The 17,341-nt window shown below is 38.2% G+C and overlaps 1 protein-coding gene across 3 annotated transcripts in view; it reads right to left on the bottom strand.

Moving 5' to 3' along the window:
* The window catches only part of NEO1 (neogenin 1), a 389,148-nt gene that overhangs the window by 64,113 nt on the left and 307,694 nt on the right, over positions 1-17,341 (bottom strand). For 2 of the 3 annotated variants that reach the window (XM_090029932.1, XM_090029931.1), the window contains exons 8-9: positions 9,930-10,149; positions 2,165-2,319 (exon numbers count right to left, since the gene is read on the bottom strand). In XM_090029932.1, coding sequence (XP_089886058.1) covers positions 2,165-2,319; positions 9,930-10,149 — 375 coding nt within the window. The remainder of the gene's footprint in view (positions 1-2,164; positions 2,320-9,929; positions 10,150-17,341) is intronic. The other variant, XM_090029933.1, reaches the window with a different exon arrangement.

A 17,341-nucleotide genomic window follows, 5' to 3' on the forward strand; every position in this document is an offset into this window, starting at 1 on the left:
GATGGGTATAGACGATGAGACTGCAGGCAGAATATTGTGAATTTTTTTGTGCTTGCGAGTGTATTAATAATTATGTTTAGAAAATATGTTAGTGATTTTAGAAGGCCTGATAATCCATCAAAATTATTTTCAAGTGCCCCCTATTTTCGCTTTGCACCCTAGACAAGAGAGCCAATCTTAAAGACTTTTCTTTCCCTCAGCTAATGTGATGCCTATCAGACTTGCACCTCCCTATAAATATTCCGCTATACAACAGTTTGAAGCAATAAGGGCTCTAAAAAGTATTGTACAAAAAATGCATTCTATGTCCATTAACAGATACTTGCCTGTCTGAGGAAATAACTTCCTGCAAGACAGAACTATAATCTTCCTTTCATGGATAAAAGTGATACAGACAAAATTTTAATTAGATCTGCTTACTGAAGTGGAGAGAATTGAATCTGGTGCATTCTGGCTAACTGTTGTTTGCTTTATTTCCTTATGAATCATTTCATTCAATTAGCACCAAGAGCTAAATCTATCCCATATCTACTCCTAAAAGGACTTTTCCCCTCCAAATGCTGATTTTCAGAGGGCAGTTAAATATTTCATATATTTGAAAAGAATTTCCAGAATCCTTCCAATTTCTTTTGACTCAATCCCCTTTTGACTTCTATACATCTACTTTACCAGAATATTCAGGTTGCATCCTTAAGCATTAACTGAGAAAGTGGGGTATATTGCCCTGAACAAAACACCACGCTAACAGAACAACAGAGCTGCCAGGACCTGAGCTGGCTCATGTATCTATGCATGGCACTGCATTTTAACACCAATATACATGAGGAACAGAGCATGTATTCTTCCCCACTCCCTCTAAACAAATGAATTTTTAAAATATTTTTGAATTAGTTGTTGATCTAAAAGTAATTAAAAAGGGTCCCTTAAGATACATTTGCTCCCTGGATCAGACTCCTTATTTTGCCCTGAATGAGCTTAACAAAATTGATTCTTCAGCACTCCCATATAGTTACAACTCATTGGAAAATAGTACATAGCCTAGCATCCTATCTTCCATGATTGGGAGGTTCTTCAGATAATTTCACAAAAAATGCACTTGAAATAAGGCCGCTGTCTCCCACTGGTCCCACTGGGATTGAGGCTCTGCCTTCCTCTCCCGCAACCCTTAGAGATGATAGCACAGGGGACCTCCAGGTATGGAAGTATAATGATCAATATGCCCACATTGTCTTAATTGTGCTCTGGGAGGCTAAAGTAGCATGGCTTAGCCCCAAGACAGGCTTGTCATGGCAACTTGGCTGCTTCCCTTGCTGATCCCCCTGCTGCCACATGCAGTGGGGCAGCGTTTTCCAAAACCCAGTGGTCACTCCCATGCGCCTGCCTCTTGAGTGCCACTGATCACTGTTGCTGACAACAACAGGCAACAGTGGATTCAGTGGTGAGAAAAGCAGCAGCCTCCCAGAGGTCCTCCATTCTGACACCCTACTTGCCATATGCCACCTCTCTCCCCTGCCAGTTATTGTCATTGCAGGCCATTGCTGTCCTTTGGGGGCTGCAGGTTGCCAATCCCTTCTTTATTACATCCTTACAAATTAGTTTAATCTAGGACCATATAATGGTATTAACATGAATTATGACTCTGTGGCTTACAGATCACATGATTGTAGGACGGAGTTCAGTGACTTAACTGCGTTTCCATGATGTCAACAAGTTTGAATTATTTTAACTTGGAATTTCTTGCGTTTAAAAACACTTGATTTGGGGGACAATTGCAACATATGTCTGTTTTTAAATCTTAAAATGATTAATAATTACTCAATTTGAATGCCAGTGAACCCATTTTTAAAACGTGGAAGTATTAGGGTAAGATTGTCTGAGATGCGTTGCAAATGCAAAATTGGCTAAAAATGGTAATGTTTCATTCTTTAATTACCCAAATGTTATGTTACATAAATAATACAGGTTAGCAAATTATTGTACGATGAAAAAGATGTGCAAAATGTCAATTGGAATCTAAGCTAACAAGGTCAACAAGTGCAACCAGACTGTGAGAAGCAACTCTTCTGGAAAAAAATCCAGGAAAAGGGGAAGAAAAAATGTCTCCTGTCTGTTATGGATCTAGGTCAATGGAAGTCAGCATGGGCAGAAATACTTAAAGGCTTACCTTCAGGCTGAGTTGCCACCTTCAATGGTATTGAACTCTCTCCAGGGCCATGTTTATTTTGAGCCACAACTCTAAAAATGTAGACTGTCTCTGGCATCAGGTTTTGGATTGTCACTTGCATCTCCCCAGGGCGACTTGTATTTTCAACACGTTCCCTTTAGGAAAGAAAGGTTTGAGGCAGGAAAGCAATTGCTAGTTAGTAAAAGGACTGAGGGGAAATAAAAAGAATTACCAGACAAAACTTGGAACAAATAATACATTTTGTTTGCACATATCTATCTTACAAGTTACTGGCACAATACATTACATGACCCCAGTTGTACTTTACAGTTATATGCCAAATGTATGGAAGCCAAAACAGCTTCTCATTCTGCAATTTCCCTGTAAGTAGGTAGCAGAAGTTTTTAGAAATAAGAAGTCTTCTACTTAACACCACACAAAGGGGTATGAAAAGTATTGTTTCATTGGATATTCTTAATTATTTATGGGTCTATAATAATTTAGACTAAAAATATGCCATACAAGTCTCAAGTCTGCAGGGAAGCGAAAATAAGAAAGTTTATAATAGTTTGGCTAGATTTAGAGGATTTTTTTTAAAGGAACAATTTATTATCTCAAACTTTACTTCATCCTGGTAACTGAATTTTCTTAAATGACTAAGAAACAGTACGCTGTGAGATGCAGGGCAATAACAGACAACTCTTACAGCACTTATCATAGGAGGATAGTGGTCACTGTTCAAATTCCACAGGATGGAAACTCAACCTTTAACTTTCACTCCCTCACTTTACATCACAACTTCAACCAATGCAATGGCTCAGTACAGCAACTTTAAAGTTCACATAAAGAAAAGCCTCTCTCTCAGATAGGTTAAGGTACCGTTTTTAAATGCTATTTGTTTACTTGGTTTTTTCCCAAGTTTGCTGCTTGTGAGCTACGTTGCTTAAAAAAGGTAACTTTGTTGGGGACCGTGGGAAAAGCCATTTAAACAGAGATTGTAAAACCAGACTTCCGCTTGTTCTAATTTAACTTCATTCAAGTCTACATGAGACCTGAGATGCATCGAGATGTAAAGAGTAGACATTAAGCTTGATGTAACAACTGGGTCAGGGGAAGCAATTTTGTTATTGTAATTTATTCGAAGATGCCTAAAGGATTTTTTGGGTGGCATCCATACAAACACATCGGAAAGCTTCATTTTGGGTTGAAATTCATATGCTCTGTAAAGGCATTACCTAGGTCCTGACTTTAAGACCCATTTATGTGCGCTGCTGAGTTGCGGTGCCATTCACAACTCAAATAAATGAGTTTGTTTTAATATTTTACTGGAATTTTTTTTGGGGGGGGGGAGTGTTGGTAGTTCACTAGAGATACAATGAAGTCTGCTACCCCCATAAAATTGTGTGCGTGTGTGTGGGGAGGGCGTTATTTCAGATTATTACATCACACTAGAAAGCAGCATGAGCTTTCTACCCTACCTATCTGCAAGCGTGGAGAGAAAAATTGCATTGTTATTCAGCGGCATGCTGGAAGGCCCATTTAGACAGCAGTAAATCAATGTTAGAATTTCTAAAATTTATAAATGATATACTAAATACTGCAGTGTGTTCTGGGTACATTTTTATAAGGATGCTAAAAAAACAGGAAGCATGCAGAAAAAGCTACAAAGTCCAAGAAAAAATATGCAAAGAGAAACCCAAACATCATTAAGCTATTGCGTTTATTATAAAAATGACAGAGGTGATTGGAGTGTGAAAATTCTTCGAAAGGGAGAAAATACACGACAACAAAAGGCTCTGGAAAAGAAGGCATAACATAAAAGAGCTATAAAATGCTACCAGACCAATTCAAATGAGAAACTATGTACACCTTTTAATTGTGAAGGTGATTAACAGTTGGAACAAATTAGGAAGGGAAATGGTATATTCTTCATACCTTGCCTTCAGATCAAAAGAGGATAGCTTCGGAAGAGATATTTATGTCAAACATGAGTTATGCAACTCCATACAGGAATAACTGGGTGAAATTTAATGGCCCACTCAGTAGAGTGTGCCAAACTAAATGAGCTATTGGACTCTTCGGCGGTTAAACTCTGAAACTATGACCTGTGTTAACAAAGCAAGCCCTACCCCATGTTTATCATCTTTAAAGAAACAAACAGACCCAGGGAAATAATTTTAAGAAGGATTTTTTTTAAGAGAGAAGCACCAAGGTATTAATTCTAAGCAATATGAAAAGGTGAGAAATCTGAACCACTAACAAGCCATTGAAGATCAATAACAATGCTGACATTACCTCAGTTACAAGCCATAAAGCAGCTGGGAGAATATACTGAGTGCCTCAGTATAATGGCAACAGGAGGTGTCATTGCCCCCAAACTCAGCAAACATCAATTGTGCCTATAGAGTGGCAGAAAATGCTGCTCCAGGAACATGCTGTGCACAGCCAAGTCACTGAAGATGGCATATCCAGCTCAGAGTTCAGGGGAATGGTTATAGCTTAAAAAACAACTGTAATTATAACCTTTATTTGCAAATAGGTGTCACTTATGCCACATGAACTTTTAGATGCCTGGCTTTTAACATCACTTATACTATGCTCTGTTTGAAAAGCTAAATTCTTCTCTCTTCAAAATTAAAAGAGTGGTATTATGAAGAAGATAGCTACTACGCCGATGATTTGATAAAATGAAAATTGTATGAACAAAGTTCTCTGACATTTAATTAGTACATTTTAATTACAGAAGGAGGCACAAAACTGTGCTAATAGTTAGCTACTCATTAACTCATTTGTACTGAAGAATGTCAGAATACAGTTACTAGCACGCTTTCCCTCTCCCCAATCTACAATATGGAAAGGCAGTGCTGTAAAACTGATTTTTAAAGTTGTTTTTTTTTTTTTTTAAATAAAATCCACATTTCTCAGCTCCCATGGGCCTTGGGGGGGCCTATAACCACTTTAACTACAGCCTTCTAACTTCTCCTATTTTAAACCATCTCCTTTCACCCTGTCACATCTTTGTCTAGCCTTTCCAGGTCAGTTTTTAATGCGATTTTTCCATCATTGCCTTGGTCTGATACCCTCCACCTAAGCTTTAATAAAGTCAGCTGGCATAATTTTTCCTCAAGCACAGATGGGACAGTTTGGTTAAAACTATTTTGAAAATGGGGTTTGGTAATCACCATAATATTATGGCCTATCTACCCTATTCTTTGTTGTGGGGGGGGGAATGCTGTCTGGAAGTAATTTTAAAGGAGAGCTACAAAAATAAGTTCCTTAGCACCTTCTCTTTCATGGTCCCTTCCATGGAAGTATTTTAAATGTACTGTTAAGCTGTCAGCTTCTGACAGAGTACCTACCTTCCTCTTAATTGCGTGTCCTGAAATAAAATAAATAAATCAATAAATAAATGTGGGTTTCCCCCACCCCCTTTCTCTTCTGATATCATAAAAGATCTTTTCTGTGAGAATGAACAGACTGACTAGGAACAAGACTCGCAAAAACACACCATTAGTTTTTACAAGTATTCCACTGCCAACATTTTTAGCTGGAAACTAATTTTCAGATTGAAGAGCTCCCTAAAACACCTATATTTTATATTAATGGCTGGCATCTGAACTACGCAGAACAAGTATAAACAGATTAATGTTGCTCAATAGCCATGAATCCTACTTACATGCAAAGTATATTGTATTTTTTCAAATGCACACATTTATCAGTTTTATCTAAAATATAAAAAATCCCATGCTAAAATTCTTTTAATAGAAAAGGAACATTTACTAAGCATAAAATGGATAATTTTCAGTAATGGCTCAGAACCATGCCCCCCATCTCAACAATATGTTAAAAATATGTTGAGATGAATCTAATTAAGTGTTACATGAATCTCTCATTTATACTTTTTCCTCGGGAGCCTTGAGTACATTTTATGAGCTCTGATGTGTTTAGGTAGGGATAATAGGTAACATAACAGATGTTTAATATGAATAACTATATTATCCAACAGAACATTAAGGCTATCCTAACTCACTACACCTAAATCCCCTGACAAAGAGCTTTGTAAACTGGAGTTGAGGTTGCAAATAGCTATCAATTACTTAAGAGAAGAAGTCCTAGAGAGAATACTGCAGTTTTTAAAACAAAAAGTTATAAATGTATCTTGGAAGTTCAAAATGAATGGTGTACTTAAAATAAACCCAGACATTAGGGAAGTTAAAGTCACTTACCCATTTCACTTAAGCTCTGCCTTATACCCTGCAGATTTATCCAATGGATGCAAACAGAGACATTTAACCAAAAACACCCAAACAAACCTTTAAGGGATAAAGGTTTCTAAACACAGACAATTAAAAATTCACAGCATCTGGCTGTACACATTTAAAATCCATGCCATTTTGTAGTGCATGTTGTTGAACCATGAAGTAGATGGACCTAATATTGCTCATGTTCCTGATATCTTCAGTTCCTGGTAGGCCCCCTTTCCAGCCTCATCTGTTGACTCCAATTTAGTACACTGAATTACATTTTGCACTCAACAACATGCACCCTCAAAATGCTCTTTCATATTCAGAGCTACCTACCTCTGTATTTGGGAGAAGTGGAGTTTATAAAAGTTTTCAGAATCTGTTGGGGTGGGGGGGGGTTAGTACGAGGAAAGGTAGAAACAGTCACATGGGTATGGCTATTTAGTAAGCTTTTCCATTTTAACTCCCTGTTTTCACCTGCTTATTTTCTAATGCTCATTTAAGCTCATCTGTTGTTGAAAGGCATTTTTCTTTTAGGTGATAAAAATTAACACAGTTGCCTTAGACTTTGAGGAAAATGCAAGATCTATAGCCTCCCTTTTAAAAAAAAACAACAAAAAAACCCAAACCTTTCAACTTCTCCTAAATAGCTCTAAAATTAAAGTAGCTCACAGGAGAAAGCTGACACTGATATGGGAAACAGCCTTCCAAAAGACATCCTAATTAATTTTACACACTGATTGTGAACAGTACATTTTTAGAGTCTTCTCATTAAGTTCAAGTGTCTACCCAAACCTCAAGAAGGTCACATCCTCACATGGCTCAACTTCACTGCACAGAATAAAATGTTACAGAGCTGAAACAACGGTGGGTGAAGCAATGTCTCTACAGACATGCTACCTCACGCTGTGAACACTGCACAGGAGATAGGAGCAGTACAGATCGTTAGAGTTCATGGGGAAAAGGTTATTTCCTGCAGACCTTGTAGGCTGTGTTCAACAGGGCATTCCAGTGGTGTTTAGTCAAACTCTTTCATATTACAGGATGTTTTCTTATCTGTTTTTCCTCTTTTTAAAAACCCTGGGAAATTTCCACATTTAAACACCTATATTAAATGAATTCTAAGTTTTCATCATCAGCTACAAAGAAGTCAGGAAATGAAAATGATGAGGTTACATGTTCCATTATCCCTTTGTACACATATACATTAAAAAAATAGTCCTTTTACTTACAGAATCACATATATGTACATAAATATCTCAAGGCTTGATTTTGACATTTGTCACATCATGCTTCCCATTTGGATCAATGGGGAATGCAGGTGTTCTAACACATTAAAAGTCAGATTGTAAAGTGAAGATAAACTGCAGTGGTACAACAATGAAAGTTGCACAAAATATTAAAAATATATTACAAATGATACTCATGCACTTAAGAGTAAGGAAAAAATTGATATCGTAAGGAACAGAGAATGCTAATATAATTAAAGGCTCTTTCATAACGTATATGCAAAAAGGGTAAATTATTATTGCATATGCAACCTTCACTTTAAGTATTCAAGAGGCAGGTACATGTTAACTAAAACAGCCTGTCAACAATAAGTACCGGTTCCTTTTAAGATAACCACTCTTCTGACTTTTTAGCCAATTTTTTTAGGATATTTAGGGTTTCTGTGACTAAAAATTCCAGGAAAAATGGTCTCCCCTTTTCCTGGTTTATTTTCCATATAATCAGTTCCTCCTATGTATGCAGGTCTTTTCTCAGAAACACTAGAGAGAAAAGAAAATTTAACACAGAAGTATAATTGCTAGTCCCCACAAATTGGCAAAAGGAGTCAGTAACAAGCTAGTACCTGAAGCTATCCTTAATTCAGGGATTTTTTCATCATGTGAACCACATTTTAATATAGATATTGTCTGATTAATCACCTTCTATAAAAATGCCTCAAGGCTACGAATTTAAAGAGGCTTAAGGGAAATTCAATGGAAGTGGCTGCCTCAGGCACCTTGAACATCCTGGCTTTAGTGTAGTTTTGCTGTCTTTCATTGCAATGCAATGCAATGCAATGCAATGCAATGCAATGAAGTGTAGCCACTACTATGTAACTAATCAATTTTCTGTAAAATGGCAGGACTCTAAATACCTCAGCTTGAGAGCCTCTTATATCCCCCTACCTTTTTTGTTTAAAAAAAATCCAGATTCAATTTCAAGCGCACAAACTTCATATTTCTACACCAACCCTTTTTCTTTTCAAATTAGTTATAAGATACGATCTTATCCTATTTTTTTATTCATATTTTCCAAACCCATTTTAAAATCCGACTGCAGAATTTGCTTGTGAAATTCCACGCATGCTGGTTTAAAGACACAATGAGGTTAACATGTGCACAACAAAAAGTTGCGTTTTAACAGGGCTAGTACATATTAGCTTCAATCTTAACTTCCACCATCCTGCAATAAACAATATTCCTGATCAATTGTTTGGTTAATCATAATAGCAGTAGGAATATATTCCTGGCTCCTATGGTCTAATTTTCAGCACAAATGCATCTTGCTCCCTTAATAAAGACCCTCAAGAGGGAGAAGCAAGTAACTAGGTAGTAAATTATCCCTTTAGGTCCAACTGTTAGGGGAAACAGTAATCTGGGCACTGCCTCAGGGCTTCACAATGACTCGGAGAGACCAGAAACTGATGAAAAGGCTAAGGGAAGGATGGGAATTCCCAGAACAAGGCAATGAGAAAAGGACATTTGTGAATAAAAGGAAATCGTACTAACAGCTTCTGCCTAAATTAGCTTTTGTGCATGAACCTGGACAGGATTGACATTTTCAGTCACCAAACCCACCCTGAATTATAGTGTGCTCTTAAATTTTTTCAAGCCTCCTGCACACCACCCTCATTTCCTTGCTGTGACCACTACAGAGCTCACAAAGCCAGGCTCCTCCCCATCAATGATCCTGTGGCTGTATGCGCTAAAAGGCCACTTGTAATAAACTACTTCACACCCTACTGTTGCCAAAAATGAATGCTAACTTGCATTTATCAAATAGGGGAGCTTTCATTCATGGCAATGCCAGATTATCATTCTGGGCAGCAGATCCCATCAGTTAGCAAACTAGAATGAACTGAATTAAATAGGTGGGACAATGTCCCAATCCCCAAAACTCATGAATGAAAGGCCACAAGCCCTTTTAGTTGCTATGCATCCTGCTTAAAGCATGTAGCTGACCTTTTGCAGTGAATCAACACCAAGCTGATACCCATTTAATGAAAATGCTTCAAACGATAAATGTATTTTAAAATTGGGCCTTACAAATTTAGCGCTGTATTGAGAATAAAATCAAACGGGACAGTGGTGGTAATGATCTGCAGTACACCACTGAAAAACACTCAAGCCCTTAAGCTTTTGGACACTTATCAACTACTATGTAAAAGTTGTTTCCCTTTAGAAGCCAATGGGAAGGGATCATATCGACTTTGGAAACTGAACTCAACACAGCTTACAAGTATAGGTCTTTACCTGTTTATACCTTCCTTGGTGTAGAATACAGAATAGGTAAGGTTGTCTCCCTGAGGATCTGATGCAGGTGTCCGCCACGTCAGTTTGATGAAGCGAGTAGAGACGAGGGTGGCCACGACATCCCGAGGGGCAGAAGGCAACGGTCCAGTTGTAGCTGGTGCTAGATGGTCAGTAGTGGCACTGGTCAGTGAAGTGGGAGGTAATGTTGGGATGGCAACATCTTGGCATGTGCAAACATTGGGGAATATGAAGGGCAAACATCACGACGGTTTAAAAAGAAAAAATGGAAAAAAAAAATCAAAAGAAATAAACAAAACCACGATGGGAAACAAAACAAAATGAACACACACAAAAAAGGCCATTAAACTGAAGGCTGACATGCAGGCAAAAGGTAACTACTGAAAACTAATGAAAAATATTAAAGGACATCACTGTAGGGCAAGCAGACTAAATCTCCATTGTAATGGAAGTGGCAAGGGAAAGGAAAGGGTGAAAACTGAGGATAAAATATCACCTCATAAGAGGACAACATATCAGTGCTGAACAAAACTTTTTTTTAATAAGTCGTATGTATTATTTAACATTTGGAAACAAAACCAAAATTCAACTTGCATTTGCTATTTGACAGTAAGTACATTTAAACCAGATTTTCTATGTTACTTGGTTAAAAAGGAGTATTAAACTGGTCTAGCGTCAGTTAAAAAAGCAATACCTGACTTATATAAAGCTCATTAAAGAGACTCTGCAAGTTTATGTGATTTTGCTGTACAAATTAAGACCAAGGTTGGCCACCTTGGGTGGCCAAGCTGTAGCATGCGTGCCACAAGTGGGATGGGCAGCCTCTGTGTGTGGCATGCAGCAGACCAGGGAGGGGACAAGCAGCATAGCAGCAGGCACAGCAGGAAGCAGAACAGCAGAGCAGGCAGGGAGCACAGGGAAGGAAGAAGAAAGCAGAGCAGCAGACCAGGCAGAAAGCAGACTGGACAGGGAAAGGGGATCAGACTGGCACTTGGAGAGGTAGCAGGGCTTAATTTGTGGCACGCCTGCCAAACAGGCTGGTCTCCACTGTTTTACACACACAAGCAACCTGCTTTGTTGTCTCATGTAACTAAGGCAGTGCTTCCCAAACTTTGCCGTAGCATGATCCCATTTATGGCCCCAGTTCTTCAGCATGACCCCTCACTCCCAACCCACAGGCCCCCACCCTCGCAACTCCATCTGCTGATGTTGAACCCTATTTGTGGTCGCAACCCATGATTTGGAAACCGCTGAACTAGGGGCTATCCAACTTCTACGCGGCAGGCTGCACACTGCATGGGGGCCCTCTCCCCCACTACACTGGCTCTACCCTCAGCTTTCAGCCTGCAGTGCCATGGGAGTTTGTGGCCCATCTCACATGAAAACACCTTGCGCCCTAGGGCAGGGGCAGGAAACAGAAGCCAGGAGAGAAGGGGAACCGGAAGATCCTGGCTGCTGCTGCTGAAGCTGGGACAGTGGAGGGAGCAGTGGTTGGATTCCTGAAACTGCAAATTAACCCCTCAGGTGCTGAATGTAGCCCATGGGCTGCCAGTTGAACAGCCCTGGTATAACTGATATATGCAGGAATTTGGGTTGTGATACAGCCATCACATTATGCAGGATAAACTTCCTAGGCAGTTGATACATGAGGATTTTTCCTCCCAAAAGAGGTCCTACTTCCATCCAGAAAAAAAATTACTTATCCCTGCCAACTGCTTCTCATTCCGTCTTCTTTTGCAGAGCTATATTGTTTTAAATATACTATGTTAACAGCACCTGACACAATGTTCCTGTGTAGCATGCTGAACCCTATGCAAACTTTGTTGAAGTCATACATGGCATACGTAATACATTCTTTTAAACTGGGACAAATCACTTGGATTAATGTTAAAAGTAGCTGGAAAGTGCATAAGTAGCTTTGTCCCAACTCCTACCAAGGCAAACCATACATCCACCCAGTAAATCTAGTGTTTATATTCTGTGTAGGAGAAACAAAATTATAACCATATAGTAAGTGACAGAGGTAGCAATACCTATAGTTATAGTCACCTAACATTTTTTTTGTAAGGGATTTTTGTTAGTTTTTCACAAATGTTCCCAACTTAAACCATGCAGACTGAAATTCTCAGGCTGGTTTGTGTATATGTGGTGGTGGCTCTTAAATTTGCATCTCAAATGGCTCGGTCCATTTCATAACAAGGGTAGAGAAAATGTAATGTCCAAGTTGTTTCATACTACTAAAGAAATAGATGTGACTGCCCCTTTAGCCACTGTGAAAGTCATATTGTGTTTTGTTTTATAATAACTATGTCTTAGCCAAATATATCATTTTTATTGCTTAGCTAACACATTTTTAACTTCCTCTCTTGAAATTGGAGTTATTTTGATATTTAAAATCATCTAAAAATCGCTCATATATGCTACGTAGCTTGAATCACATTTCAGGTTGTGTGTTTAATCCTGGACTCCAATAAAAGACAGACCCAGATGTAAGTGCTGAAAATTTTCAGAATTCTGCTTCATTCTTCAGCTGACTACAGATTGATATGATAAATACTTAGATAGTTACAACATCAGAAGGAAGAATATAGTAACAACTGTTTGCACCAGAGACACGGAGATACAGCTGCAATATTAGTGGATGATATGCATGTTATGAGTGGCAAAGAAAATGCTATAGACTGAATAAAATACAAGTCTAGGAACAATAGGAAAGCAAATCTATCCAGACATCATAAGTGAAGAGAAGACTGCAACTGTTGTCAGAAAAAAAGGTTAAGAAAAATATCAACAAAATACATTCTTGCATGTAAGACAATCTACAAGAACTCTCTTCTCTTGGTTTCTTTTTTAAGCAACTGCTGACAATGTCACTAAGACAGCTTTAACACCACTAAGAATTAACCTTTATATCATTTTCATACTGCAGATTCAGTGCTTTAAAAAAAAGGTTTTGTGTAAAACAGCTAGAAGCACTATTCTTTGGCTGACAGCTAAGAACACCTACATTTATCAGACTGGGGTTTCATCGAAGCCAAGGAACAAAGCCTATTTAATATGAAATGATCATACATACAATATCTCAGACAAAAAACTCTTCTCTTGGGCCAGAGAACTGTTAGAAATAAGATAATATCTCTCCTATCTCTTCCTTTGATTTAGACCTTGCATTCCTTCCCCTCCCTGGGAAGTTGGCAACCTTGACTTCTCCTTCTGTATCTGATCTGCCAACATGCCATTATCACTTTGTCATGTATTCCACCTCTGCTGAAGTTCCCATCCACGTTTTTACCTCCTCTCTCCTGTCTATGCTGTCCATTTCTGGAAAATCTTAGTCCTGAGATCTGTCAACATAGGCATAGCCACCTTGACCATTACATTTCAGTTATATTTGTTATTGCTGCAGTAGTGTTACTGGAATTTCTTTCTTCAAGAAAAATGTACTGAAGGTATTGTTCAAAGCATGCAAATCCTGAGATTATTACTTTGTATTTTTGTTGTAGGGTGCTAGAAGTTTCAGACAAGCAGAGGATCTACGGTCACTTTCTTCTCAATACGCACCTCAACTAACAGAACATAGAGAAAGCCACTGGTTGTTTTCATCCATAGAAATAGTGCAATCATCATGCCCATAACCCCAATCTACCCCAGCAGTTTCATATTCATATCAGAATCCAATCTTTTTCTTTAACTGATATCTAAATTTGTTTGGGGGATTTCTTCTAGACCAGGGACAAGATTTTGACCCTTTTGGTGCCAAGTGGTGGCTACTGCAACCCAGGAAAGAATTTTCTTGGTGAAGGAGCTGCACAGCATTGGCATGTGTAACCTCCCACTATTACATCTCATACTCCTTTGTATAGTGGATGTACCAAGGAGTAAAGAGGTATTTCAGGAACTGGAAAAAAATGTAGCCACAGAATTTAGCATTACAGACTTTTCAAGCCGATTGGTGCCAGAGGCATTTTTTCATGTTAGGGCAACTCCCAGAGTAGGCAGTATCCAGTATTACCAAAGGTAGATTTAAAGCTGTTAGGGTCTTTTGCATAGCTTCTCACAGAGCAGAATCCAGAACCCTGTCAGTGCCCATCTACTCTTCCTCTGGTCATAAATAAAACATTGCTGATGATTAGGCTCTGATCCAGAAAGCACTTTAACACGTGCTGAATTTTAAGCTTGCACACAGTCCCACTTAAGTCAATAGGGATCCTTTCTTATCAAATTCAAGTACATGCTTAAGCTATGCACTGAATTAGGCTCCTAATCACTGAAATTTCTTTTATTCTCTCCATGTGGCACTGTCCTTATAGATGAGAGAGCATAAAAGTAGTCTCTTCAATGGCTCTATGGACGTCTCTGCTTCTTTCTCATCTCATTTCATATGTCAGCTGAAAATAAATCCCACCCCTCTTGCAGATGCTTTCTCTCCTCCTATTAGGAACTCTGTTTTGTTATTCAGTTCCATGACAGAGTCATGGTTCATGTAACGGTTAATACTAGACAACCACACAAAGCAAAGTTGCATTGTATGGACTCCACTTAAATCATCCAAATGCCTTCTAAAGTTTTCTGAGCCATGTTTTGTATCCTGTGAAAATAAGTGCTCTGTTCACATTTTCTAAAGCATCCCAAAATTTCAAAAACATAAGACTCACTGATTTTTCCTGGGATTTTGGCACACTTGAAAATGTCATTCACATAATTTCAAACAGTAGCTATTTCATTGGCTTGATAAACAAAGGAAATCAATCGTAACCACCCTTTTAGGTACCTAGCCTAAATCTGGGAGGAGTAAAAAAAACTACTGCAATATCTAGGTTCTGAATTATAAGAAAAAACATTAGAAAAAAACTAACAAAAACCCACAAAAAAAACCTAATTAGCAAATCCTTCTCTACTACAGCAATTCTCCTTGCAGAAATCCTACACTTATTGACATTCTAAACACAAAAACACGCATCTACAGACTACCTTAGGTTAATATTTTGGTTTCCATTATGTTGTCTTGGTGATACTGTCAGATGATTTGCTTAAATTATAAGCTCTGTGGGGCAAAGAACCTGTCTTATCTGTCACTAAAAATTGTCACGTTTAATTAAAATGTTATATAAAGATTATTTAAATAATTAAACTGAAACCCAAGTACTTGATGAAACCTGCCTCTTTCACCAAATAACACTAATTAAACAGGTGAGATAAAAATCCATCCGAATGTGTACTATATATTAATATTTTCATCTCCATATAGAATGAAACATCCATTATTTGCTTAAAGTCATGTGCGTACTGGAGTTGCTCAAACCTGTAGGCATCAAGCTGAAGGGTCTGGGAGAGCTGCCAAGATTTCCCAGATTAACAAAAACTTGCTTGTGTCCTTGTGTAATACTAAAAAGACTGGAAATACTCCTTCTGACAGCATTGTAGGTAAATTGCTCAAACACAACAAAAATCAGCAGGGTGTGAAAAATAAACCAGGAACCAAATAAAAGCACACAGGGTGTGTAAATTGTACAAGTAAGGTAAGCAAGGAATAGGCAAGAAAATTCACCCACGAGAAGAAACAATTAAATATCAGCATGGCAGCAAATTGGTAATGTTGATAGCAGTGGAATGCATTTAGAAGACTAGGTTACTTCTTTTTCTCCCCCACCCCGAACGCCTCGAGTGCCATTACAAACTGATTTGTACACAGGCATGTGAGCAGAATGCTCAGCAGTGCAAAGCTATGTTAATGGGTAATTACACTAAAATTAGTTTTAATGCCAATAGGGGAACGACTTTATTATCTCGAAACTTTAAGCATGGTTTAACAAGCTATCTGTGGAAAAAAAATCAAATCCATTTCACCAATTTTTTAAAGCTGTTGTCCTCTGGAATGTTCTTTAAATTGCTGCTTCTGGGGAGTTTTGCATTAATCTCAATTGTTAGCAGCATGTCGTATATGCATATTCAGCAAGTGACATGATAAAAACATGGACGAGGAATGCTGTTCTAACATGCCTGGAAGATAAACAGCAGATCCATCTTCTCAACCTGCAGAGATTTTGAGGGTTGTTTCTGACAGAGCTCTCAGAGAAAATGATATATACAGTGTGTGTACGTACACACACACACACACACACACACTCACTCACACTCAATTTAATGTCATACATATGGTGCCTTGAACAGCATTTGAAATAAATGGTTCAGGGAAACCACAATTGATGCAGAATGAGTCCATCCCCCTTATACTTTGAATAGCAGTTCTACTGCACTCGCATGGACTAATTAGGTTACTAAAAGTCAATTTCAGGGACATGCTGCAACAGAGGACACGGCAGTTTGAGCAAAAGATGTTGAAGAGATTGACATATCAGTGTGAACCATAAGGACTGGATCAAAAATGTAAATTTTCTGAAAAAAAACTTTCCTAATATTAACCTACTCCAAGAGAACAGCTTTCTAATGCATTCTGTAGTGAGCTAAGCTACAAGCCCAACCACACACCTGGATTAACTGCTAACCTAGTAAGGATGATCCTCAGCTACCATAACAAGCAATCATTGCAGGTGTTGGGCATCAAGAAGTCCCCAGAGCAATCACTAACTCACAATTTAAAAGAAAAGAAAAAGTAAGTTTCTTATCATCTACACAGATATAAATGTTTTGTCAGACACTGGACAGGCACTAGATGTGACTGGATGTGATACCGAGGTACAGGTTTCCTACCTGGGGCTCTACCAATTTGTCTGAACATTGCCTGTGCAATGAGCAGAGTGAATTCCAAGCTTAACACAAATTTTACTGAATCAACTGAAGAGAAGATTTCTTACCATTAACCTGACAGATCTGCTGCCTGCAGACCATAAGGTTCCCAGTTAGTCTCAATTGTGCAATACACAGACTCTGAACACATGGGACCATATCTAGCTAGCTAATTGCTTGATTCTGTTCCGGCAAACTATTACCTGGCAGATATTCTACATTAAAGGCTTTACTTGAGTAGAGATTACCTATTGTGACAATTGTATCCAAATGTTTTGTAACTTGCACAAACATCCACAGGGGTCTAGACTGAAATCATATTAATTTTTATTTGCGATTTAATATAGATTTGATCCCTGGCCTCACAGGTGAAAAAGGTGAAATAAATTAAGGGTTAATAAGAGTAGATTTTAATGGACTAATAATATTATTTCATTTTGCAGCAATGGAACAAAGACAATCTCACTACTATTAACCTAATATGCTGGGGGAGATCAAATGTATTTGAATTATAACTCCTAAGTGATGCAATTCCATGATAAACATTTCAGGAAGCTAATGTGATCATTAAAAAGTTCCTGATCAAACACACCACTCCCAAGCGCTACTAGAATTAAATGTTTTATTGGTTAGCAAATTATTGTGAG

The sequence above is a fragment of the Crocodylus siamensis genome, chromosome 15 (genome assembly GCF_052110815.1).
Source record: "Crocodylus siamensis isolate JL-2025a chromosome 15, ASM5211081v1, whole genome shotgun sequence".
Lineage (NCBI taxonomy): Eukaryota > Metazoa > Chordata > Crocodylia > Crocodylidae > Crocodylus > Crocodylus siamensis.